At 44.8% G+C, this 26,106-nt stretch overlaps 1 protein-coding gene across 1 annotated transcript in view; it reads right to left on the bottom strand.

Moving 5' to 3' along the window:
* Positions 1 to 1,117: 1,117 nt before the first annotated feature.
* The window catches only part of TTL (tubulin tyrosine ligase), a 159,329-nt gene continuing 134,340 nt past the window's right edge, over positions 1,118 to 26,106 (bottom strand). The window contains exon 7 of the mRNA XM_078649045.1: positions 1,118 to 8,491. Within this exon, the coding sequence (XP_078505171.1) occupies positions 8,377 to 8,491 (115 nt within the window). The 3' untranslated portion in view covers positions 1,118 to 8,376. The remainder of the gene's footprint in view (positions 8,492 to 26,106) is intronic.

Genomic DNA, 26,106 nt, shown 5'->3' with positions numbered 1-26,106 from the left:
ATCTAAATTGATTGATTGGTATGAAGTTTACCACGTTGAACCCAAAATGGGTGCAAAGGATGGAATCATTTTATTATCTGTTTCTTTCAGTAGACAAGAGTAGTGACTATCATGGAAGTGATCAGTTTGTTTGAGCTTTTAGCTCCACCCCATCAGGTCACTGAAACCTGCCATGCTAAACTTTTAAATGTGAAATCAGGTTTTATTTTTGTCGGATTTCTGTGGAAGCGATACACAAGTAAAAATAGACTGTATGTTTTCATTAAGCCTTTGTGCAAAACGTTTAAAGTAAATGACAGTTTTACACACAGTCTTTTATAATAATAATAGTTTTACAGTCCTCTATAATAATAATGTTTTTGCTGCTATCGTCTCCCTGGGACAAGCTTTCCAAGTATTTGTGTTTATCTATTTAATTATTTCATCCATTTGCAAGAGAACAACTAAACTAGACTTGTCTATGGCTCTGGTAATTGTTGGTCTTGTATATGCCAGTGGTAACAACCTAACAAATAAACCATACATCAGAAAAAACCTGCACTGGCTCCCTATACAGACGAGGATTAATTTTAAGGCTCTCTGCCTCACGCATCGTGCCCTTAATGAGACTGGGCCTGAAGCCATCCGTACTCTTGTATCCTACTATACCCCCGGTAGAGCACTTCGCTCTTCCAGTAAAAACCTGCTGGCTGTCCCCCGAATATCCAAGGTCAGATGGGGTGGAAGGGCCTTTCGCTTCCTTGCGCCCAGACTCTGGAACACGCTCCCCAACGACCTCAAGGGGATCCCCTCCCATACCCTGTTCCATAAAGCACTCAAGACTTGGTTATTTCAAGAAGCATATCTGTAACTCTTCCCTTGGTGACTCCTGAGCATTCCGTTTACCATCTTTCAGCGCCTTGACGCCTACGGGTTTAGTTGCGCTCTATAAATTTCTATTAATAATAATAATAATAATACATGAAGTACATTTTATAGATTAAGTATGGCAATCAGACCACAAAAAGCAACATCTACAAATATTGTTTACAACACCTCGCTTGATGGTTTACACATGTCAACAGCCAAGTTTACACATCTAGGTCTTTAAAAAATTGCACAAATCAAAAAAAACAGGTAAGCCTCTTTTGTATATTTATTGTATATTGCAAAGGCGTAAATACACAATTTGGGGGAGCCATGCACTGGTCACATGAACATTGTGCTCAGCAGTATGCAGGAATAGTGTGCCATACCATCACTGAGCAGAATAGTACATTGTACAGCCTTCACCATAAACGTTGAAGCGATTGACACTCAAATGATTTTACCAATCAGTTTATAATGAAACACATTAGTTATATGCAAGTGACTGGACAAAATGTATGACTGACATGTAACAATGCTGTTGTCTACAAACAGAGCTGTGACAGGTAGTGATTGCCAACGTCCTGTGTTCACTAATTTAACTAGCTGTGAGTGCATGGTCACGTGTGGCCCTTGTTGTTGAAATAGGTCATTTGTTACATATGATGGTAGTAAAATACTTACTTGAGTATTCAGGATAGTACAAACGGTTTGGTCAAATGCCGTGCGACAAATGAAAATGTAATCTTTTAACGCATTCTCAAGCTTGTCAACTACAATCTTAACTGTCATTCAATGGCAGTGGTTTACAAATGCTAGGCCCTTTTTAGTGGAATATACATTATTTTCTTCTGACTTATCTCAAGTTCAATACTTGTGTGTCTAGTAATCTTGAACAGCAACATTTTTATAATACTACGTTTTCACAGAGGTGCTTTTGAAAATGGATGTGGTGGCTTGTCTAACAAATGATCTACCCCCAAACCACACACACACTATACTCACTCATTAAAAACAAATGAAAATATTGACCTACGACAACTGCCCACATTCTAAAAGAGTATTCACAAACACAATTAGTGCAAAATATGAAACCGTTTTCCAGGGTACAGTACATATTATTAGGTTTAAAAGAATGCTGTATCATATAAACCCATAAGCTTTCAGCATCATTTCTTTCATTTTGATCAGAATCAACAACAAAAAAGATGTGTTCGCTCATGGAAAATGGAAACTTTACCTTATTTTAAGACACCAGGATCAAAACACCTCGGAGGTACATGGTGGATGGCAACATGAATTCATAAATCAACATTTACAGAACACACAACTTAACTACGCATCCTAGTGCTTAAGGGTATATTGCGTAAAACTTCTATGACTTTCTTCCTAATTGCAGGGTTGTTGGAACTCTCCCAACACATGCACTTTTAATGGCTTAGAATGGAGTAGTCCAAAATATGTCCAAGAGGTCCAGATAAATTCTAATTTGTCAGAATATATGTATACAACAGATTTGTATGAACGTAATCTAAATGAACATCATTTACTTTGTATTTGTCTTGAAAATCAGGAAGAACGTAATGATTTAGAGGATTTGAGGTAAAAAGAATAGGGCTGCTGCCAATATACTGAAAAAAGGCAGATTGTGGGACCTTTTTTAATGCGTTTACACTGCTATTAGATGGTGCTCTAGGGTTGCATTATTACCTCACCCTGTGAAAAAGTGAAGTCCCTGACAATCAAGTGCATCCAGTCCTCTCGGAACCTACACCAAACAGCCCTGCCTCTTAATTTTGTGCATAGTGCTCCCCACTTCGACTACCTTTGCATTTAAAAAATACGTAATGCTATCACAGGAGTAGGTTGAATGTGTAAGAATGTAAAATTTTTCTGTTACTGTGTCATTTCCATTACAGTTAAAAAGAAACAACTGAAAATTCCTATATACTCTGAAATGCTCCAATCTGCTGCACAATACCAAATCTACGCAAGACTTTGTACTAACAGGTGTGTGCTTTTACCAGGCTGTTGAATTAACAAGCATTAGCTGATTACTATGACACCCACAGTTTGCTATATTTACGGTAGAAATGTTTTCATATTTTTGTTGGTGTTGTGGGTAACAAAACTTACAATTAATCACATTTCGCGATGAATAGACACAATTTAAAATCAACAACCAAGTTCCAAGGCGCAATCGTAAGCAACATAATACATTTCCTTAACAATTGAGGAGATGTAAACAACCCTGTGGAATCAACTGGATAAAGTAGAAACATTTTGTAACTGCTCTAACGGAATTTCCATCAGGGGTAGAGAGACACAAGAGAAGATGAATATCAGACACAGTTAAGTAGTGATAAAGAATGCCTGATTGTAGAGGCAGAAGGCCAGAGCGTAAGCGAATAGACATGGAAGAAAAGAAGTGAATGTGAAGAGATAATAAGGAAAAAAGGAAGAAAGGCCACAGATATTAATTTAAAAGTAACAATAAACAGAAGAAAAATCTTAATATAAATAGACTGAAATTAGAAATGCGCAGAGTAAGCACAATTTAGCCGACAGGATCTGATCCTGAACTCAAACACACATTTGTAAATACTATGTAAGATTATTCGATCAAAGCGAAATTAAGATTTAGCAATAGATGGATCGAGTTATAATAAAAGAAGTACTGGTGCATTAAGAGAACACAAGTGGGATTCATTTTGAAACACGTAAAACAGATAAATATGGCTCAGGACTGAAGACTGACAATTAGATTATTTTTCACATTAGAGGAAGTTCATTAGTCTATCTAAGCAGTAATGAAGAATGGTAAACATCCTTACAAGTGTTGTTCAGCTTTGCAAACATCTGGGGTCCATAATTTAAGAGAAACAAACAAACTGTGGAAAATTGAAACCAAAGATAGCAGAAACTATTTTGATGGTTTAAGGGGACACTAAGAGGGGACACTGAGAAAACTAAGTATTACTGGCAATTGTATACGACACCCATGTAAAAATACAATTGGATAGGCATCAACAGTACAAAGGCACATTCCAGGCAGTGAGGAAGATGGCACTCTCGGAGCAATGATTTGTATGGATGGCAGTCCTTTGATAAAAAGCAGAGTGCAATGGAGGAAGTGATAACATCAGCTGCCTGTTGAGACCTATAATAAAGACACCTATATGGAAACCAATAAAGCATTACTGTCCTCTGCTTGCGAGTGTTAATAGTAGTTAAATGTTCACACTGGAAATAAGGGCAGAAGTTGTATGTGTACAGTATGAGGAAAGGGATACTAACTGCTTGTTGCATCCAACAGCATTTTAGCAACAACCTTTTAACTTTTAAGCTTTTACTCTCACCCCGCACAGGCACACATGCTAACTATCCTAGTGTGCTTGATGCCACTGCACCTCTCCCTCAATGAAGCCAAATTGTTCAAAACAGAGCAATAACACAAGCAATCTCAGCATTTCACAAAGGGTGATATAATGGAGTATGGAGTAAATAAGCAATAATTAGGATGGGTATGAATACTGTTGTGTTTTACCTAAAGCCCCAGAAACCAATGGACATATTTTAACTGTAATGAAATACGTTAAATAAAAACTAAACCACAGAAATTAACAAAACAATAAAGTGAATGAGTTCAGAATGCTAGTCAAAATGGTACCTCTTCTTTGCATATTGTAAGTGTTGCTTTCTCCTTAATACATAACCTTGGTTAGCTGTGACATCCTCCCTTTAAAACTGCTTTTGTGCATCAACCCAAAGAAAGAAGACATCTCTTTCAGGTAGAACAATGATATCAAACACTGGAACACAAATCAGTTTGAGGACACGGGGGTCCCTGTTGAACAGCAATGATCATCAACAATCCAGTGTCCCAAATGGCAGATTTGGGGTATGTCTTTGGAAAGTTATGTTCGGTTTCAAAGCCGATTGCCAACACTTGTTTATTGCATTCAACTTAACAAATATTACTTTTTAACCACAGAGATAGCCCTGTTGGTGGCAAGCAGTACACTCACAAAAAAGGAAAACAAACTGAATGCCAAACAAACACACTCTAACACTGTATTTGATGTTTGAAAGGTTTTGCCCCAAAAGCCTCTTGATTACTATTGCATTTTTCAGGAGATAGTATCAGATTACAGCCTTTGGTAAACCTATATCATCTTGGGAAAAACACATATGGTCAGAAGTATACATTCAGGACAGTATATTAAAAAGACAAGAACAAAACAATCATGGAACATAGAAGATTACTGTGTCCTTTCTGATGGGGCCAGTTTAAGAGAACAGGTAAGTCCTATGAAAAAAACTAAAAGGCACCCTGAAGAGGCTATCTTGAAAATGAAAGTAATAAGAAATCTTCAATTAAAATGGATAACAACCACAGCAGGTCTTGCAAGTTAAGCACAATTCTGTTGGTGATAACAATTTTCGAATGCTCAGTGCGCAATTGGAAGCAAATGAAACACAGACAAAGGATTTTTCCTCTATTCAGAGGATAACAACATAATTAATAACACACTATGTAAAATATGATAGACCAAACAGCAGGATGAGACATTATGCTTGCTAAGACAACATTTTCAATGCATTGTCTGTGTAGGGGTACAATGGTGAACAAAACCTTTTTAAGAAAAGAAGCAATTGTTGCAACTTAATGAAAACCTGCACATCTGCGTTTATCTGATAATACACTTAAATTATTCATGTAGGTCCACTAGTTCATAAAAAGGCACTAGACAGCTACCATCATTTTCTAGAGTTCCTAAAAAGAAATTGGGGCATTTGAGCAATAACAAACTCTTAAAATACTGATCAGAAAATGTGAGATTTCCTAACTCCTCTTTTGTAACCCCAAGCACAAATAAATGTTACAGTCACAGAAGTGCACAACCGAGAGCAATAATTATGTGAAAACCAGCCATGAATAGTGGGTGGTCAATGACATAATTCTACGTTCCATAGACTGTGCATCGCAGGTTCTAGTTAAACTTTCCACAATACATCCATCATAATGTGATAATACTTCTTTCAGCTTAACGTTCAATAGTGACACTGATATTCTGAAGATTAAAATGCAAGATTTAGTGGATTGCAACTACTAATTGTTATCCACAATTAAAATGAACTTAGCTATACATGAAAGCATGTGACACCAAAGATATCTGTGCCTGTCCATTAACACCAGATAATTAAAGTAGCACATTACCTTAACCTGGGTTTGGCACATACCAGCCAGATATTCAGTGATTTACAAAATAAAATGTACAAATAGTTGTTTTCTTGTGTGAATTGTTGCCTGGCTTTGGGAACACAGATTGAAAACAAAAATACTTAAAGAATACATTATAATGCAGCAAATGTTAAAGAAACAATTTTTCATCTACAATTTTTAAGGTGGATTTGTTTTAACTATTTTATGAGTTGTCTAGATTGCCTTGTGTATCCCTGAAGAGTACTAGAAATCCACAGGATGATTGTCACCCCATAAACTGTGTATCTTTTTATAATTATTAAATGCAAATGACAAAAGGTTCTCAAACATTTTTTGTGAAATTGCCCACAAGCAAATCAGCTAACACGAACTTCATCCACCTGAAGAATAGTTCATAAAGAAATATGCATAATCTATTACTTGGAAAGCCACTGTTGATACTGGTATTCTCAATGTAACTGACAGCACAATCTACTGAAGCATTTGTGTCACCCAGCTCTGAGTTCTCTGTGACTTCACTGCGGACTGAATCCAGACTTCGAGAAAACCCTGAAAGACGGTATTTCTGTGACTGTTCTACTTCATATCTATCTGAATACTTTGAAGTCTTTACTTCACTCATAGGTGAAATGGCTCCTACCTGTTAACTAAATATTTTTGTAATCCATGTGGTTATCTTTTCTCTCAAACTCAACACTGAAAGTTTAATGTTAATTTAATCTACTTAATGTAGTCTCTGCTCTTACAGTATTTTCTATCACTCTTGACTTTACTCTTTAAAGTACACAACGTTTGGTCTTATAGTAAAAATAACTAGACATCATGGCGTTACTTCACAAAAGCCAAGAACTACTTGGGCAAATAATTTGGAGCATTAGTTGAGTGTTCTGCATTCTACACTTCTATGTATATTCAAATTTTCAATGCTCATTTCTTGCCTTTCCCAGTTCACATATTGTTTACCAATTCTCCAACATTGATGGTGAAGTATTTTTTTTATACCAAAACAACAAAGGGGATTGGTTGCACTTCAGTGCTGAAATACGCAATTAAATGTTTGCAAAATACAACAAATTCATTAACAAGATTTTTAGGCATGGACCCGATCACATAATTCCAAAACAAAGCAGAAAAGAAAGAAGCTTTGAGTAACTTTTTTTTACATTCCGAGGTGGGGATAGTTGGTTTTGTAGGTGCTGGATCTCAGAAACAAAGAAGGAAAAAGGAGTGATATGGCGGAAGGCAAAGGACAAGAAGTAAGAGACCAGAAACATAGACCGTCAGGTGAAACTCAAAGGAACGTTTTTAGATAGTGCATGTCAAGGCACCTATTGGACATACATTGGGCCTAGTGATAAGGTGAGTCTCTTGAGTTTACGCAACAACTTGCACATAGCTGTTTAAAATTCAGATACTGTCCAGAAAATTTGCAGCCACTGTAGATACAATGTTAACTGCATAACAATGCTGTCCGGAACGTGCCTACTTGCATCCACAGTTTTGAAACTCACCATTTGCAAGAAGGGCATATATTATTAGGTCACCTCAGGTAGAGTATCCAATCATGTGTGATCGGCAGGGATAAGTCAGGATGAAGGGGAACCAAAATATCATGCCAGATTACATCTGTGACATGTCTTTACTTTGAAATCTGCAACTCACTTTCATGTACCTCGATTACACTTAGTCAAAAGCGAACATTGAAAGCATGCCAATTTAACCTCCACATTCTGGAAATGAGCAACATTAAAATAGTATAGGATATCAAAGATTAATTGATTATAGTTGATGGAAAAGATGTAGACAACTGTGGCCCTACAGTACTTACCAGGAAATTACGTAAGGCACGAAAGTTGTAGCAGGTCAAGCACGCAGACTTGAGCAATTAGCATAACTTTCAAGTTTTCGCACTGTGGAAATATGTTTACTTAAACCATAGCCTTCTTAATACACAGCTATATGTGTTCCCCCCCATAGGTTAACATATTCCTTTATCATACCACTATTTGTTTCCTTTGTACATCTGCTTATTGTCCCATGCAGAGATGTCCTTATTTCATGTCTTTGTTTTTTCCACACATCACCACAGCTGTATCATTAAGCAAGACATGAAAAAAGAAGGCAATGTGGTCTAGGTACTTTGGCTTGTGCTGTGGTCTCTTTGAAAAGTCAGACTGTCACAGTCCCTTCCAATGGTTTGCAATATAGTCTGTCTTTCAGACATGACACACTTTAATGACCACAAGCAAGCTTTTCCTTCAGTATGCAGCAACTCTGTCCATCAATTGCTTGCCCGGCTGTCATCATAGTTTTATAAATATTGCTGGTGGGTTCTGGTTTTGCACACTGTCACTCAAGGGAAAGATACTGGAAATGGCCACATCCACTATTCCTTGACAAAGTTCTGGATACAGTTTCCTGAAAAGAAAAGGAAAATATACATTGAAGACATGAGCAGGCAATAATTCGAGTAAACTAAACATATACTTCTTAGCCCCTGGTACATTTCTATCAGATTTAGTTTTAGAAAAATTACAATCAAAGACTAAGTGAGAAATGTTCACTCATAGGCAATGGGAACACTTTAGCTGTTCAGTCGCGGGATGGGCTTGTTCTGGGCTTCTTCTCTTGCGTCTTGGGTTCGAACCACAAATATACTGAGATATTACCATAAAAATTGGAAATAAACTAAGAAAAGATGCAACAGTAATATTGGATGCAAAAAAATGCTGCCGCCCACCTTGACTGAATAATTTTGAATGGTCTTATTATAGTTATGCTACTTAAAGTCTAAGCAATCTTAAGCTATCATTAAAAGGGGGGAGAGAACATAAATGGATTTCACATCTGTGCTCCGAAAGATTCATTTCAGAACCTAAACTATAGCAAAAATTAAGTAGGGGAGGTTGGAATACTCTCACAAGCATCTCATTGTGCGGTTCATTTAATCATCACCAACCGACTTTATTTTGCATTGAGAAAATGCATAAAAGTATACAATAAAAAAGAGCATTTTATTGCAATTAAAATTACATTTAAAATCCATCTAAAGAAATCCAATAAAATGATGAATACAGTACAAGGGCCAGTGGGTTTAAAAACATTGGATTAAGACAAGGATATAACAGCTATCTCATGTTCGAGCAGGTGCATCGATAAAAACAGCAGACTTAAGAAGTGAAAGATGTTGTACTATGCACCTTGCGGGTTCTCAGGGCGGCCAGAAAAAAGGAAGCAAGAATGTAACAAACGAATAGCGTTTCTAATTGATACAAAGTGAACAGGGCTAAGCCTGACGTGTGCAGTGAGAATTTATTTAAAGGTGGGATAGTAAAAAACTTCCTCTCTAGAGCGTACAGGGGGCAGAAGAATAAGAAGTGAAAGGTTGATTGGGGTGCCATGTTGTTGCACAGACAAGGTGGTAAATTGCTTACATGTATTAGGGTGACCCAGCATTAATGGAATTAAATGCAGTCGAAATCTGGACAAAATAAAACGATGCTGGTTGTTCTCAATAAACCCTAAATAAGAGAGAGAATGATTTCATATCTGCAGTATATTACCATAAAACTTTACTGAGTATTTCTCTCTGTGGCCTTCCCACCTCTCTCAAATCGCTTTATTTAGGTTAATTTCCTTTAATCTAGATTCAGGGAAATGTTCACAGAGGGTCGGGGTGTCGTATAAAAAGGCCAGTCCTAGGATGTTTATATTTTTCCTGACATATGCTATCCAAGGGATTTTATTAATGTGGTCCTGGTTCAGGATATCAATCGGGATTATCTGGTTTAGACCCACTCAGCGCCCCTCTTCAATACTGAAAGCCAAAGTGAAAGAGGCACAAATGTGATGGCATCAGTAATGAATGGCAAACCAATTTCTTTATGTGCAATGAAAGTATTACAAGAAAGTGGGACTGGCAGCAATCTTTTGATACATTTGTCTTCAATGACTTGAAGTGAAGTCACGTCAGTTATTCCCCAAATTGCTGCCCCATATGTAGCGATTGAATGTGTTTTTGCCCGATAGGTTTTTAGTATTTCTACAACTGATTTGCAGCCCAATTTTTGGTCAGAATCTAAAAATTGCTGCGATGCTTTGAGCCATTAGGTTTGAACGACTATCCAGCATCGCCTTCCAACTTTGGTTTACATCAAAAACTATCCCCAAATAATTGAAACGTTCCACCTGTTCAATCCTTTCACCCTCAGAGTAATATCTCATTGTCTTCTTTCTGGCCCTGCCCATTGCCATGATACAGCTTTTGGCTTTATTTACCTGTAGGTCCAAATTATGCATAAAGACTGTATATTGTCCGATCAGATTTTGAAGGGCCATGGGAGTCCTAGCCAATAAGACCTCGTCACCTGCGTAAAGGAGGATAGGGAGGGGAGACAACTGGACCTGTTGAGTGTCTTTCGAGCTTTTATTCAAGGCATCATTTAGGTTGTTGGTATATAGAACAAATAGAAAGGGGGCCAGAACACATCCTTGTCTCACACCCCTTTCAATTTTGAAGGGTTTAGTGCATTTACCATGCAAACCAAAGCGCACTGAAGCAATGGCATCACTATTAAGCTCTCTTATAAAGTTAATGATGGTGTTGTCTATTCCCATATCCATAACAATGGGCCAAAGTTTGTTATGCACCACGCACTCAAAAGCCGTTGACAGGTCTACGAAAGCCATATAAATATAATTGCATTTGTTACCATGGTATATTTGCTTGCGATCAGTGACAAATTAAGGCACTGATCAACGGTGCTCCTCCCCTGGAGCAACCTGTACTGCACTTCTGTAAGGATGTTCTTTTCCTGTGCCCATGCTTCTAGTTTATTTAATAGAAGCCTGCCCATAAGTTTGGCTGTACTATCAAGCAAGGAGATGGGACGTTAGTTTGCTGGCAAAGAGGCGTCCCCTTTTTTTTTTATAAATTGGAATTATGACAGAGTTTTTCCAAGATGGAGGGGGACCTGTCTTGGCTATCGCAATAAATGCAACTGCTAAAAGAGGGGACCAGAAGGGAATATCAGCCAGAGAGATATCCAAGGGGACCCCATCGGCCCAGGAGCCTTTCTCAAGGAAGATTGTAGCAGTGCCACTTCGATTTCCTCTAGCTCAAAAGAAAGGCAATTAGAGGCCTCTGTACCGGAGGGAACATCAACACTAACAAGATGCCCTCTGCTCCTAAAAATCTCTTGAAAATATCTGACCCAGAAGTCTTCATCAATATGGACCTTGAGGGAGGGCCATGGTTATCTTTCAGAAAAGGTTCATTAATAACCTTCCAGAAAGCGGCGCGGTCTCGGAGGGCTAAGGCTTGTTTTAAATTATCCCAGGCCTCTGATTTAAAGTGCCTCAACCTACTATCCCTTATTTAACTTGTATATTGTCCTTAAAGTGCAAACCTCCTCTTGGTTTCTAGGAGAGGTTTGGAGGGCCTTGCGTAAGTTTGCGGAGGCCTGGGAACAATTCTTATCAAACCACCTATACAGTGCACTATCTCTAGCTGGTTTTGAACGAAAAAGCTGTAATTTAAAGAAATGCAGTAATTTACAAAACGCTTCAGTTACCAGCCCTTGATTTGAGAACGGGTCCAAGCAGGTGCTAATATCTTCCTAGTTGGATGCCATAAAATTTGAGAAGAGACTAGCTGCATCGACCTTGCCCCATTTTAGTATAAAACCATTATTTCTAGCTACGATCAGTTAAGGGTTCTAGTTTTATTACAGATTTCAGAATCCTGCCACTTATTAGCACAGGGAAGCATGGCATGGTAACTAAATTCGGTAAAGTATGGCTGTGACTTAGTTAATTATGAACTTAAAAAATCAGGAGAAATTATAAAGTCCAACGTGGAAGACTATTCAGCTCTATAAAAAGTAGGGACAAAGTTCCCCATGTGTGGGTCTATTGCATGTTGTAAGTTTAGTTGCCACTTCATTAGGATACTATTTAGCACATTGACAGGTGTAGCATGATGAAAATGGTAAATGGTAACATCTCTGTGATCTACGATTCCACATAGATCCATTGGATCCAGAGTGCATATTTAGGTATTAAAATCACCAAGCCAAATAACACAGAAGTGTTAGGGCGGAACTCCACAAGGTCCTCTACTACGTTATCTAAGTGTAGAGGTGCAGTTTCAGGGTTTTGGAAATTATTATTATAATAGTTCAGAAATAACAAGTCCCACTTTGTGTTGCCTTTAATCATCAAAGATGTGAAAATAGGGAGAAGTAGTTAGGAAGCGCCAAACATTAAGGGCAGCCGTGTTGGAAGTCCTAAATAAAAATTGGTCAAATCTCCCAGGTTTCTTGCATGCAAATGATCTGAAAGTCGGTCAAGGCGGTAAGCCAGTCCTCATTATTCCACTTACTGTTAAATTCAGCAATGCTCCAAGTCAGAATGGGGTAAACTAATTGATGTAAAACCGAGGTGTGGTCCTTAACGGCCATAATGGAAGGAACTAGGTTCGAACAACTAGGTAGTGCTGTGTTCCCCCGTAGAGAATTTGTGTCACAATCAACCTCAGCACCTGCAGTCCTAGATAGAGGGGGAATCCGGGGCATCTGGTGGTTGGCCATCTGCCAATCGCAGGAGTCCAATCCGGAAAGAGGAGCGAACCTGTTGGATGTGCACAGGTAGGTGTGATTACTAGGTGAATGCGTAGTAGCATTGGTCGATGGACCTGATACTACATCTGGTGCCCCCCTGTTGTGTTGAATGCTCGGTGACCTGTCACGGTGAAAGGGCTGACTTTTATAAAAGAAACCAAGGGAGACTAGGATTATCCTGGTCCCTGATTTAGGAGCTGAGAAAGTAGATCACTAACAAGGTAAGGACAGTCAGATTTTAAACCAACATAATCACTCTCCTATACCTTGGGAGAGGGACCAACCCACAGGCTTCTCCGTGCCATTAGTAAGTGGTTCTGGATTAGATGCCCTGGCCTCGTATAATTGCATAACCAATGACGCGCTTTGGCCATAAACTGGACAGTAGATTCTCTCTGATGGAGTCTCATTGCTGGGACACTGACCTGTACGAGGACAAGAGGACATGCAGCAGGAGGTAGGTTAAGACATTGGTACTTAGTGTAGGGAAGTAGGATCAGCTTCTAATGGTAAACCCAATTTTTTGCTTGATGTTGCACTATTTTTGACTAGTTTGACTGGGATCCTGCCAACCAGGACCCCAGTCTATCTGCTTTCTACCTAAAATGTTATGTCATGTACTTATGTACACTCCAGATTGGATACTGGTACCCCAGAGGCCTCTCATGGGCTGAAGCATGTATTATGCCACCCATGAGAGGTCATGCAAAAAGGAACTATAGGCCTGCCATTGCAGCCTGTGCAAGATGGTGCATGCACCACTTAGTTTAGATATAGGTTTACTATATTTATAGGCCACTACACTTAAAACCTATAAGTCACCTCTACAGCAGGCCTTGACAATCTTGAAGGCAGTGTGCTGGGTTTTACTTGAGGTTACCCCTGCATGAGCAGAGCACTTCTGCAGCCTTCAGAGACCATTCTCCTGGGTTGTCAATGACGCAGCCAGACATATAGGTAGAGGTGCATTATATGCTTGCGTAAAATGCTATCTCGAAAAAAGCTGCAACAAACCATGTCATGTTTGGTATCAAACACCTTGGAATCATACCTCCACACTGGTAACTGGTATGGGAGGTCTGATTCCACCCAAGATTTGTGGGGTCCTAGTATTCCTGGTACCAGCTTTCTCGACCCAGACAGCACAAAATGGTTGCTGCCAACCAGAGACATTTCTGCCCGCCTGCTGCTGAACAGGCTTGAGCAGAGGAAGGCAGCACAATAAGCAACCTGTCAAAGGGAGGTGTGACCACCTCCCAGACAGGATTTAGTGAATTGGAACTGGGTGGGTGCACTTTCAAAGGGCCTGAAAGTCTGCACGAGGGGCACATTTGGTGTCCCTGTGCATAGTCCAGTTCAAACCAGTCCTGGGAGCCGTTGGCTCCTGCTCTGGTGCGAAACTGGACAAAGGACATGGAAGTAACCGCCCACTGTCCTGACCCTCCCCTGGGAGGGTCCCCTGAAATCTGTCCAACTCTCCCATGGGTACAAAAGGGCTTACCTAGCTGTAGGAACCTATATTCGATGTGGACAAGATTCTGAACAAGAAACCACTGACCTTCGACCGTCTGGACACTCTGGACTTCGACTGGGCCTGACTTCGTCCCCCTCTCCGTCCAAAGCATCGTCTGTGCCTGTGCACCATACAGGCAGCGTGCAGGACCTGTGGAGCATCAAGGACAACTGAAGTATCCCCCTTGGGGTGAAGAAGTCACTCCCCTACAATCGCAGGCACCGTAACGCAACTGACCGGTCTGCTTATCCTGAGCTCCTGAGGACTCCAAAGGCTCCAGCAGCACAGGAGGTGGGTCCTTGAGGTCAAGCTGCCCTCTCACCAAGTTTGAGGCCAGAATCCCTAGTGGGGACTGCATAACACGAACCCCTGTGCACAGCGTACATTTGCAAGTGCATATGCTTGTTGGAGTTCCCCAACTAAGCTATCAATAGCCCCAACCTCTGCGCACATTTCATACAAAGGACTTCGGCCTCCTCGCACTCTGTGACTTTGTGGAACTGCTAGAGGTCCCCTTGTGACTCCTGTGCCTTCGGCATGTGGGTCAATTTAACGGACAACTCGGCTTTTCTTGGGCTCTCCTGGTTGCTCCAGGCCTGCCCTGACTCCCCTCGTTTTGGTGAGTCCTGTGGTCCTTGCTGGGCCAAACTGTAACCTTCTTTGACCTTCTTCGTGGGTTGCGCTGCCAAGGCTTGTTGGTGCTCCCGCCGGACACCGACCCCTCAGCACTCGACATCCTTCGAGGGACTGCTCGTATCCTGCTCCTGGTCATCCTCGGAGTCTCCTGGTCCCTGCAGCTGTAGAGTCAAGGTCTCCAGCTTCACACTTGAAGCACCTGACATCGGTGGGCATTCGCCTACCGAGCCCCAGGTCACTCCTGAGTGACACAGACTCTGTCCCCTCTGCTTTCTGGTTCCTTCCATCAAGAATCCACCTGTGGGTTCCAACTGACACTTTTCTTCTTTCCACCAGTGGCATTTCTTTGAAGACTCCCATTGAGAACGAAGGCTGTTTCCGATGCCACTTCGACCCTATGCACCCAGCTTCCCTGGGATAGGTACCTCTGGTATTTCAGTACCCACGGGTAGGGTGGCTCTACAACCTTCTATGTTCTAAAGGATTCCTTCGTAATCCACTGGGAAAGGTCCTTAAACTGTAATACTGCAACCACTACTTTCCCATTGAATTGTACGTAGCATGTGGCTGTGTTCTCACACTGCACCCGTCCTCCGTGGGGTCCCTACTTACCCACCTTGGGTGGTTCCTTGGGGTCCCAGTGATTCTATATCCTCTAGACACTGTCTTGACTCAAGTTGTGGTTCTTATACCACTATTTTAGTATATGGTTTGGTCTCCCCCGGGAGCCCACTGTGTATTAGTGCTACTTACGATTATTTCTGTGCTACAGTATTGTGTGCTTTGTTATTATCTGCGTGTAGCAGATACTGTGAGGTATTTAACATGTGTTATAATAATAAATACATATTTTTATAACTCCTGTGTGGTTCTCCTTTCATTTAACCAATACTATAAGGTTGCATTCTGGTAAAACAAGCTGCTTAACATTCCTTCAAGAGTAAGCCTGAAGGCTGCTCTCCACAGCTACCACTTGGATAGCTTTCTAAGGTTATATTTGAACTCTTAAACCACCATAAGGGTTGTTTGTACAGGTGCAAGGTGCCCACTTTAATTAGCGGACATCATATACCAGGCCACCTTCTCACACTTGGTCTCCTTATGATTCAGCTTAAGAGCGATGTTAGGGTAGATATGAGATGCATCTCTGAAGCCCTCCCCCTGCTTGTTTGGATCTACTATATTCTTGAGAGTCATCTGGGTCCATTGGGTTAGGGGATCTGGGGCTCTTTGCAACAAGTTGCCGTCCCCCACAAGGATGATAGGTGCCGAGGCCGGACCAAACTCATCCGCTTCAACGGTGCTACCCAGCTGGAGGTGGGAAGGCCCTGCGATGGGGACATTGGAAGTACTAAGAGGGATGTTTGTTGCATGAGCTTGAGTGAACAGGGGGACAGTTAGAGTATAAAATCTCTTGGAGTTTGTTTGATTTTATCCAGCCTTAACTGGATGGGATTTAACAATGTGGATAACTGGCACAAATGTACGAGTTACTTACCTTCGGTAACAATGTATCTGGTAGAGACGATTATAGCCGCAGATTCCTTCACGTAGAATTATCCCCAGCAGTGAGACTGGATCCAGAAGCTTTTTGCCACAGCATCCCTGCACGCCGGGGACGGGGCGACATCACGCGACTCCGCCCATGCGTCGTCCGCGTAAGTGACGTCAGCGAGGTCACATAAAACCCACCCGGGCGCGCCTATGTCAGTTTTCTTCGGAGAACTTTTCCGCACCACAACACGGAGCCACCAAACAAAAAGTGTGGGACAATGGGAACAGTGTGCGAAAGAGTATACAAAAAAGAAACCCCATAAATGCAGTGCAACACTGCAGTGTCCAAGGGGGGGGGGGGGGAGAGAGAGAGAGAGAGAGAGAGAGAGAGAGAGAGAGAGAGAGAAAGAGAGAGAAAGAGAGAGAAAGAGAGAGAAAGAGAGAGAAAGAGAGAGAAAGAGAGAGAAAGAGAGAGAAAGAGAGAGAAAGAGAGAGAAAGAGAGAGAAAGAGAGAGAAAGAGAGAGAAAGAGAGAGAGAGAGAGAGAGAGAGAGAGAGAGAGAGAGAGAGAGAGAGAGAGAGAGAGAGAGAGAGAGAGAGAGAGAGAGAGAGAGAGAGAGAGAGAGAGAGAGAGAGAGAGAGAGAGAGAGAGAGAGAGAGAGAGAGACAGAGACAGCCCAGGGGTCCTCGCAGAACGGGGAGGAAGGGCGGGCCGTGAAGGAATCTGCGGCTAGAATCGTCTCTACCAGATACATCGTTACCGAAGGTAAGTATCTCGTACATCTGATACAGACTACTAGCCGCAGATTCCTTCACGTAGAATAGATACCCTAGCAATTCCCACAGGAAAGGAGGGCCTGCGAAAGGACCCCACCAGCCTGGACAGACAGAAGGCCCACAGAGGACCAGACCTGTAGACCAGGGAGGTAACCTCGTCCCTACCAGGCAAGAGGACCCTCACAAACCAAACGCCAGCAGCCCCAGAAGGGATGTAGGCGAAATAAGGAAGAGTGGAAGCCCACACACTCACAACACAGGGACCTAGAGCAAGGCCGGAGAGGCCGAAGCACCCCACTCCACTCCCAGGGCAACAGAGCTTCCACCCAACGCCAGGACAGGCAGAGGAAAAAGAAGAAGCCCAGAGGATCCAAGGAAACCAAGGAAAGAGGCAAGCCCACCCAGAGGGAAAGCAACCGGCCAGCCAGAACAGTAGCTAGAACCATAAGCCGCCAGAAGCATGAAGGACACTGAAGCATTCCAGCTCTCAGCACAAGAGCAGGCGGGAAAGGAAATGGCCGGACCTACTACCACAGGGCCGCGCACATAACCTCAAGAAGCAATCGCAACATACAGAAACGTCATGGAGAACAGGCACCCGAAGGCAACCTGCACTCCCCAGCAGAGCAAAGCTATATAACAACTACCACTACCCCACATAGTGTACGGTAAGTCCCAAAACACGGGAACCCTCTTTGGAAGAACTTCCGCAGCAGAAGAACAACAGGCTGCCATCAAACGGAAGGTCAATGAGCCGCTCCCGAATATTCTCAGGGAACAAGCCGTTCCAAAGCCAAGCATGGCGACGGAGGGGGACTAAGGAATCCATGGCCCGGCCCAACACATCTGAGATGTCCGGAGCGGCGAATAAACGCCGCTACCTCCCGGCCATCCAAAGCATGATGCGGTAAGTCCACCTGAACAGTCTCCTGGGAAGTCACAGATCCTAGAGACTCAGCCGAGTCCCACAAACAAGAGGAGGCCCTTGCCAAGACACACAAGGTGTTAAGGGCCCGCAGGGCAGCACTGGTTGAGGCAAACATGTTACACCCCCAAGAGTCCTGCGAGCGGGCCTCCCGGGACGGCGGAGTCAACGGTGGCTGCAGGGAGGGGAAAGCGGTCCTCAAAAGTGGACTGGCAGCAGAGGAGTGGAGGGAGAGGCACGCCGGGTCACGTGGCGCCGGAAGATGTTGGTGCAAAAGGTGTTGAGACACCGGTTCCCCTGAGGCAGGACGCCTCCAAGCTCCCGCAGGGAAGAAAGGAACAAAAACCCTCAGAGGGGAGTAAGATCTCCCTACCACCAGAGCCCTGGTAGAGAACCTCCAAGTGATGGTCGGCCGGAAAATGAGCAATCGGGTTCCCCATGCTCAGAATGCCCACAGTCGTGGCCACTGCGTGAGCGAATGCTGCACCCGCCTCCGTAGGGCCCTGCGGAAGAGAAATCAGTTCCTCCGTGGGTGACGGCTGTAGACTAAGTCGGCCGTCTCCAAAGCCAAGCGGGACGGGCAAAGGCCAGACCTGAAAGCTAGAAGGTAATGAAGAATGGGGTACCTGCTGCTCCTCCACCTCAGCACCTTGGCCTCAGAAAGGGCAGGGAGCCAACCTTCGACGACTCCGGTGAAAAACACCACGCGGCGGCCAGTCTCTGGGGAAGAGGATACCAATATGCAGCCAGCCTCCGGAGAAGAGGGCGCGTCCGAAGACGAATCCGCGGCACGACCTCTATGTGCAGCCGTGGAGTCCGCACCCTGAGGTAGGACGCCAGCACCATCCGGCGCTAAAGGAGAGACCGGATAGGGCTCCTCCAAGTCACACTGCACCGGGGACCGGAGCCGAAGTGGCCAAGGGGGGCGCCGACTCGACCTCCGCCGAGGCAGCCACCTGCATGGAGGGACGAGAGGGACCGGGGAAGTGACCCGGAGTCCTCTGCCAACCTCAGCCCAGAATGTTGCGAAGGCGGTCAGGCGACCCATGTGGTGGCACCAGGGACAAATCAACCTCCCACTCGCCCTCCGACGAGGCAGCAGCCCGCGGTGAGGAATGAGAATGGCCCGGAGGGGGAAGAGGAGTCCTCACTCCACCCCTCGGCCTAAAGCGGGACGAGGAGAGGTCACCGACCCTTGTGGCGCTGCTCGAAGCAGACACCGGTGCCTTGACGGCATCAGCTCAGCCTTGGACGAGGCCTTCGCCTGCCCAGAGGGTCGAGCAGGGCTTGGAGATGCGACCCGAGCCCCAGCGACCTCCCGCGACACCACAGGGACTCCCGTGGGAGTTTGCGGTGAGGCAGAGGCGCTGTGGTCTGAAGGAGGGACCCCACCCCAACAGCACCACTTCCTCCAAGCCTGGATCCGAACCAGTCGGCGGCGCCGTGGAGGGCCCCGTGCGAGGCAAGGGATCCGTCTGTGCCCCAGGAGGGGAAGGAGGAGGAGAGGCCAGCGAGGCCAGCAAAGCCACCGTGTATGTCTCTATCTGGACTCTCGACACCCCCTCACCGGGAAACGGTGGATAGGAGGACGACACACGGGCTGCATCACCCGCGGAGAGCCCACGCCCCCGGAAGACCGAACACCAGTCCCCGGGGACAAACTGCGACACTTACCCACCAGGGAGCGACTCTCTCGCGACATCGGAGAAGGACGAGGACGAAGACCACGGCCGTATCTGAAGCAGTTTGCCGAAGCTGATCGAGGGGAGGAGGTCAACCTGGAGAGACGCGCCAACAGAATTTTCATTCTGCGCTCCCGCTCCCGCCGCGACTTCGGCTTCAACTGTTGACACGCCTCACAATCAGTGGTGCCGTGATCCTCCCCCAAACACCACATACAAATGAGATGAGGGTCCGTCGCCGACATAAGATGTCCACACGACGTGCGAGTTTTAAAACCCGAAGGCATTCGCACACTGTTCCACCAGACAGAAGCCAATTGGTGAAGAAAAAAGGGCCCCAAACAGGCCCGCAGCAAGAAACGGAAACGGAGAAACGGAAAAAACTGATGTAGGCGCGCCGGGTGGGGTTTATGTGACCTTGCTGACGTCACGTACGCAGACGACACCTGGGCGAAGTCGCGTGATGTCGCCCCGCCCCCGGCAGGCAGAGATGCTATAGCAAAAAGCTTCCGGATCCAGTCTCACGTCTGGGGATAATTCTACGTGAAGGAATCTGCGGCTAGTAGTCTCTATCAGATAGCAGCAATAAGAGCCTGTGATCGCAGTAGATCGTTATTGACCCCCTCAGTCTCAATACATGATTGTAAAGGTGTTGATTTCTTAAAATTAGATGAAGGAGGTTCCTTGTGAGGTCCTTTCCGCCTCTCGCCACGTGTTGTTAGTGTGGGGGTCTACTTCACTGTGCTGGGGTGAACCTGGGGCAAGGGAATATCAATTGAGGGAGCCGATGCGGCTGGGGGCAAGCTGCAGCGTTCACAGTTACCCTAATAGATAAACCGTTGATCTCATGCGGTGTAACTAGGAGTGGATTTTCAGACCCTTTATGGGCTCCCTACTCCACAGGAGTGTGTCCGCAGTGCACCTTTTAGAGCGTTGACCAGGAACCGGGAAATTATGGCAGGGGGAGCTAAGAGTTGTAGACCTCCCCCCAGCGGTGCTCTAAGGAGATGTACGTCTCTCTCTGCTTCAGGGAACAGACTACCACCTATTGCTGTAGATTATTACTGGTTCCTGATTTGTCCTGGTTCATCCTTCGTGGCATCTACATCTCAATTATCGCTTTGTTTCCCAGGTGGTACCACTAAGCAAAAGGTACTCAGTGGAGATGGCTGTGGCACTGGTGCACTGGGGCAGTTTCCTTTCCATCTTTTCTGTGCCTTTTCTGTGCCTATCCCGCCTTTGTTGGTGGTTTATTGCAGCTTGTCAAGGGCCAGTGTCATCCTGTATTATCCTGTGTAGGGGAGGGATGTTGAGGAGCTGGTGGTGCTGATAGCGGAGTGGTAAGCGCATTTCCTCACCTCCTGCTCCTGCCTGCTTAGTTCATCTCAGATTCAGCTCCTCATCTGTATTTGTATGTGATTTTTAAAGCTCCAGAATCGCCCCTGAAGGAGTATCTCCGCACTGCAGAAAAAGGTGAAAGACAGGTCACAATAATCAGTAACAGAATAGTTCGATCTTGAGGAGTTTCCTGAAACAGAGGAGATTGGAGCATTTATGCAGTTCCATGGGCAATGAATTCCAATATTTCGGAGCTAGGTAGGCAAAAAATGTGCCTCCGATTTGTATTTTCCTGCAGCGGAGGACAGCAAGCAGCCCTTTACCCTCTGAACAAAGCAATCTGCCAGGGAGGTAGAACTTAAGTCTTTCCGCTAGGTAGCTCGGACTCCCACCATAGAGTGCCTTGTGTACTAGGCAGCAAATTTTAATCTTAATTCTCTGGCAGATTGGCAGCCAGTGAAGCTGCCTCAGCCAAGGCCGGGAAGAGGTTCGAGAAGGCATATTAAGAGCCAGATGCGTGGCAACGTTCCGAATCATCTGCATTCTACTTAAAAGGGATTCATTGGCCGATGCGAAGAAAGTGTTACAGTAATCGAGCCGGCTAAAGACCTGGGCTTGAATCAAGGTTTTGCGGACTGATAAGGGAAGCAGCTGGAACACTCTACGAAGAAGGCTCAGAGTGTGGTAGCAGGAGCCGGTGGTTGCCATGACGTGCTCTCTAATAGATAGAGAGTGGTCCAGTCGGACCCCCAGGTTTTTAGCGGTAGGCTTCGGGATAGGGACAGGACCTAGCGTGAGAGGCCACCAGTTTGGCGACCAAATCATTTGAGCGGTGCCAAAGAGCATGATCTTAGTTTTGGAAGCATTCAGCTGGAGAAAATTATCGGTCATCTAACCAGATATTGCATACATGCCCTCCGCAGAGATGTTTGGGTGAGTCTATGTCATTATCGAACGATAGGAGTAATTGGGTGTCGTCTGAATAGGAATAGGGTGTGAATCCATGTTCTCCAATAATTTTGGCAAGGAGGGCTACATACACATTAAACATGGTGGGGCTGAGGCAAGAACCCTGGGGTACCCTCTTGGTAAGCTTCAGGGTATGACAACGAAAGGGGCACAGGTTGATTGTTAGAGTGCGCAGGTCCAGAAAGCTAGCAAGCCACTTTAATGACTGTCCCTGCATACCAGTCTCTATCAGTCTGTGAATAAGCTTCTGGTGAGAGACCGTATCAAAGGCAGCTGTCAAATCCAGCAAAACCAGTAGCACTGCCCTGTTGTTATCCAGTGCCACTGTGATGTAGTCAGTAACCCCGATGAGGGTGGTTTCAGTAGAGTGGTTAGGTCTGAAACCAGACTGGGAAATATCAAGGATGCCTTGAGATTTAAGATATCTCATCAGCTGAGTGTTGATATACCCTTCATACAGTTTGCTCATGATGGGAAGGAGCGAGATGGGTGATAATTAGCCAACACATCCGCGGGTACCTGTGCTCTTTTCCTTATTGGTAGCACTTGAACTGCCTTCCATTCAAGTGGGAGTGCCCCTTCCCTTTAGAGGTGTTTAGGATGTTGCAGATGGTGGGGGCTAGAAGAGGGGCGAGTGAGGCAAACAGATAGGCTGGCAGTATATCTAGAGGTGAACCAGATTTCGCTGTTCTCAGCACTGCTTCAACTTGTGGTATCTGCAGAGCAGAAAAGTGATCAAGGCAGGCTTCGTTCCTGTACCTTGCGGGAGACTCTGTGTCCATATATCTCCGGCCAATACATCACACCCATCAGTTATATACTCCCTCTCAGTATTCGACACCATGGCCTGGTCGAATATGACATCCCCTTCCCCTTTCCCTTACGATTCGAAATAGGTCCAACTGGATATTTCAGGCACCTATTTTCCACCACCAATATGGCCGCCTACCGGCGCCACTATCCTCCCTCCCGCCCCGCTCCAGTTGCCGGGCAAGCTGACTCTCTGACGCATGCGCGTAGTACCGCTGAGGCCCCGCCCCCACGCGGACTCGGCGAGACTCGGGCTACTAATACCGCTCTTGAGCCCAGTGCGGTTACCAGCTGCTCTGTCCTGACCAGACGGTGGGGGTAGGTGTTAGCGGCTCCGACCGCACGCTTTCCGGGTAAGTGGCTCGTTTGACTGTCTCGGGGCGCTCTGCCCCCTTTTGTGGACCGTGGGTGGTATCGCACATGCCTTGGGAGTGTAACCTACACGCCCATGTTTCTGCTCACGCCTCCAGCCTCCAACCGAGCACGGCTTAGTCTCCGGTGGGCGGGATGACGGTGTGGCCCGTCGGTTCAGTGAGTCCTGACCCCTAGCGCCCGTTGGGTGTGCTGGGTCGCCTCTCGCTGTTTCATGGTCCGCGCCCCACTCTTGACCGCCGGTGTATCTGGCCGGCTTAACTGGATGGGTTAGGCTCCAGGAGTTAAACTTACGGCCGTTCGGGTGCATGTCCTCCGCATGAGCCCTGCCTCCTGGCGAGCCTCAACACCCATGATGCTACCTTCATTATGGGTTTAATACAGATGACGGGTTGTCATCAACACTGTCTTGCTCCCTCCCTAGGTTCCTGACCTTACGTGCAGGTCCCACTGGAGCAGACTGCGGGGCATCTCTCGATCTCCCCTAGGGTAAGAGCTCTCATTATGTGCCCCCCTTGGATATGAATTTTATAGTCCCGCAGCCACTCATTTTGTATCTTCTTTTTGTTCTGTGCATGACATATATCTGTGCGCCCCACTAAGCAGACGCAGCTTGATGTCAATGCAACCATTGTTCTAAACCAATGGTTTTAACTCTAACCCCCCCCTTTTTTCCTTGTAAATACGAGTATGTCCTCTGATGTGTGTCGTGTGAGTTTGCTAGACAAACAGTTTACTGTCACGGTGTTCTGTTATGTTTTATCCCTCTAGGTCACTCATACCGAGCAGGATTTCCTTGCCTGCGCCTTTATGACCTTTTGGCATAAGGTTGTATGACTACAGTTTTTATTTTCACAATTTATTATTGTTTTCACTGTGTAGTACGTCCCACCCTGGGTCCTGATGAAATGCCGCGTAGGCATGAAACATGTTGACCACACCAGGGGGTTGTAGATATCTTGCCCAACATAGACCAGTAGCAACTATCTCCCCTCCCACCTTTTTACCAAGGGCGCCAGCCACTCTAATAAATTCTCTTGTGGACTGACCCACCTTTTTTATCTTCACCTCACCTCCTACGACTACACCCCTTTTTCTTCCCCACACACCCGCATGCACCATATGGCAGGGATTAAAGATCTCCGTTAAAGAGCCCCCTTGAGGGTGCCCGCTGAACATTGCAGCGCCAGTTCAGCGAGGAGCAAACCCATATGATGAAGCATGACATCTAGCTTGCTAGGTGTGTGAGGGTTTTAGTCCCAACAAGGGAATTTCCCCCCTTCTTTGGCTTTTCTCTTTCTCTCTGTACACACTACATATTGACATACTCTACCTCCTCTCTACCCAATCTGGGGAACTTTGTACTTTACATTGTGGCTAATCTTTTGGACGTGTACACTGGACCCCTTTAAATATTGTCCGCCCTGGTTCCCCCTCTTTGTTATAGGCTTCATTTATTCTCAGGGTTGAAGGTGGTAGATCAGAGGGATCCAGGAAATTGATTATACATTAGATTGATTTTTTCTTCAAACTAATTGACTATGTTATCACAGAGCATCAGGAGGGAGGAGTCTGCTGAGAACATGCAATGGGATTAGTAAAAGAGTTGGGAACTTTGTAAAGCTCCTTGGTAGAGTTGCCAGCCTGATTTAGACTTAAGATAATGTGGACTTTACGCACCTTTTTTATGTTCTTGTGGTAACTAGCAAGTGTGGTTTTATAGGTAAATTTCTCTTTCCCCATTTGGGTTTTACGCCAGATTTTTCCCATTTTTCCCAGTTCGATTTTTCATTACGCAGGTCAGGAGTGCATCAGACTGCATGTTTCTTTTGGGTGATAGTATGCTACAGTTTAAACGGTAATAGGGTGTCTATAGCAGAGGTGATGGCCTCGTGGAAGACCCGAGCCTATTATCAATATCCATAGGTTCTTCAAAGGAGGGGGGTACAATATTTTTACTGAAAGAATTGGGCGTAATTTTGTGCCACTGTCTTTTGAGATTGCGTGTGGGATAGGAGGGAAACAATTTATTTGAAAGCCACTAATCTGAAAATAAATCAGAGAGTGATCTAACCAGATCACTGAGCGAGGGGGTTCTGCAGATATATAGGACGAATAATGATGTCCAAAGTATGGCCGGCCGAATGGGTAGGGCCTACATTGATCTTTACTAGGTCTAAAGAGGCCATATCAGCAAGAAAGTTAACAGCGTCAGTGTTCATACTGTCCTCACTATGAATGTTTAAATCCCCTAATAACAAAAAGTGTTTGGTGGAAATAGAGTGAGGGGTAATTTTCTCCGTCATTTTGAGATTAAAATCTTTAAGAGGCCCCGGGGGGACAGTAAATGAGCGCACCATTTAGGCAGTCTTGGGGAGTAAATTAAATCTTAAAAATACATATTTCCATATCTTCATCAGAGGTGGAGTCGATGACAGATATATTCAAAACCTCTTTGTATATAATAGCTATGCCTCCCCCCCACTTTACTTTCCCTGTCCAATCTGAGAATCCACTACTTACCAGGATGGGCAAGGGTAATAGCTGGTAGTGAGGAGAGTTTAAGCCAGGTCTCTGTAAGTAAGCCTAAGTCTGGGAAATCGGAATTCACTAGATCCCATAGTTCGGAAGCATGTTTGGGCAGGAATCTTATATTCTCTAAAAAAACCTCTTCAGGAGGGAGTCATATTCGTAGCTTTGGAACTCACTAGGTGTGTGTGTGTGGGGGAGGGGGGGGGAGTACCCACATGTGCCTGCTTGACTTGACTATTGTGACAATTCCCCAACTCAGGAGAGAGCTGTCTCTCCGGGCAGCTCTGAAAGTGGCAGCGTTTACAGGTGAACGGTCCTTCAAGATAGACAAAGTTTAAAATAACGAGGGTTACAATAAAGGAGAGC

The sequence above is a fragment of the Lissotriton helveticus genome, chromosome 6 (genome assembly GCF_964261635.1).
Source record: "Lissotriton helveticus chromosome 6, aLisHel1.1, whole genome shotgun sequence".
NCBI classification, from domain to species: domain Eukaryota; kingdom Metazoa; phylum Chordata; class Amphibia; order Caudata; family Salamandridae; genus Lissotriton; species Lissotriton helveticus.
Note: the sequence above shows the minus strand (reverse complement) of the source record. Positions and strands in the feature narration are given on the sequence as shown.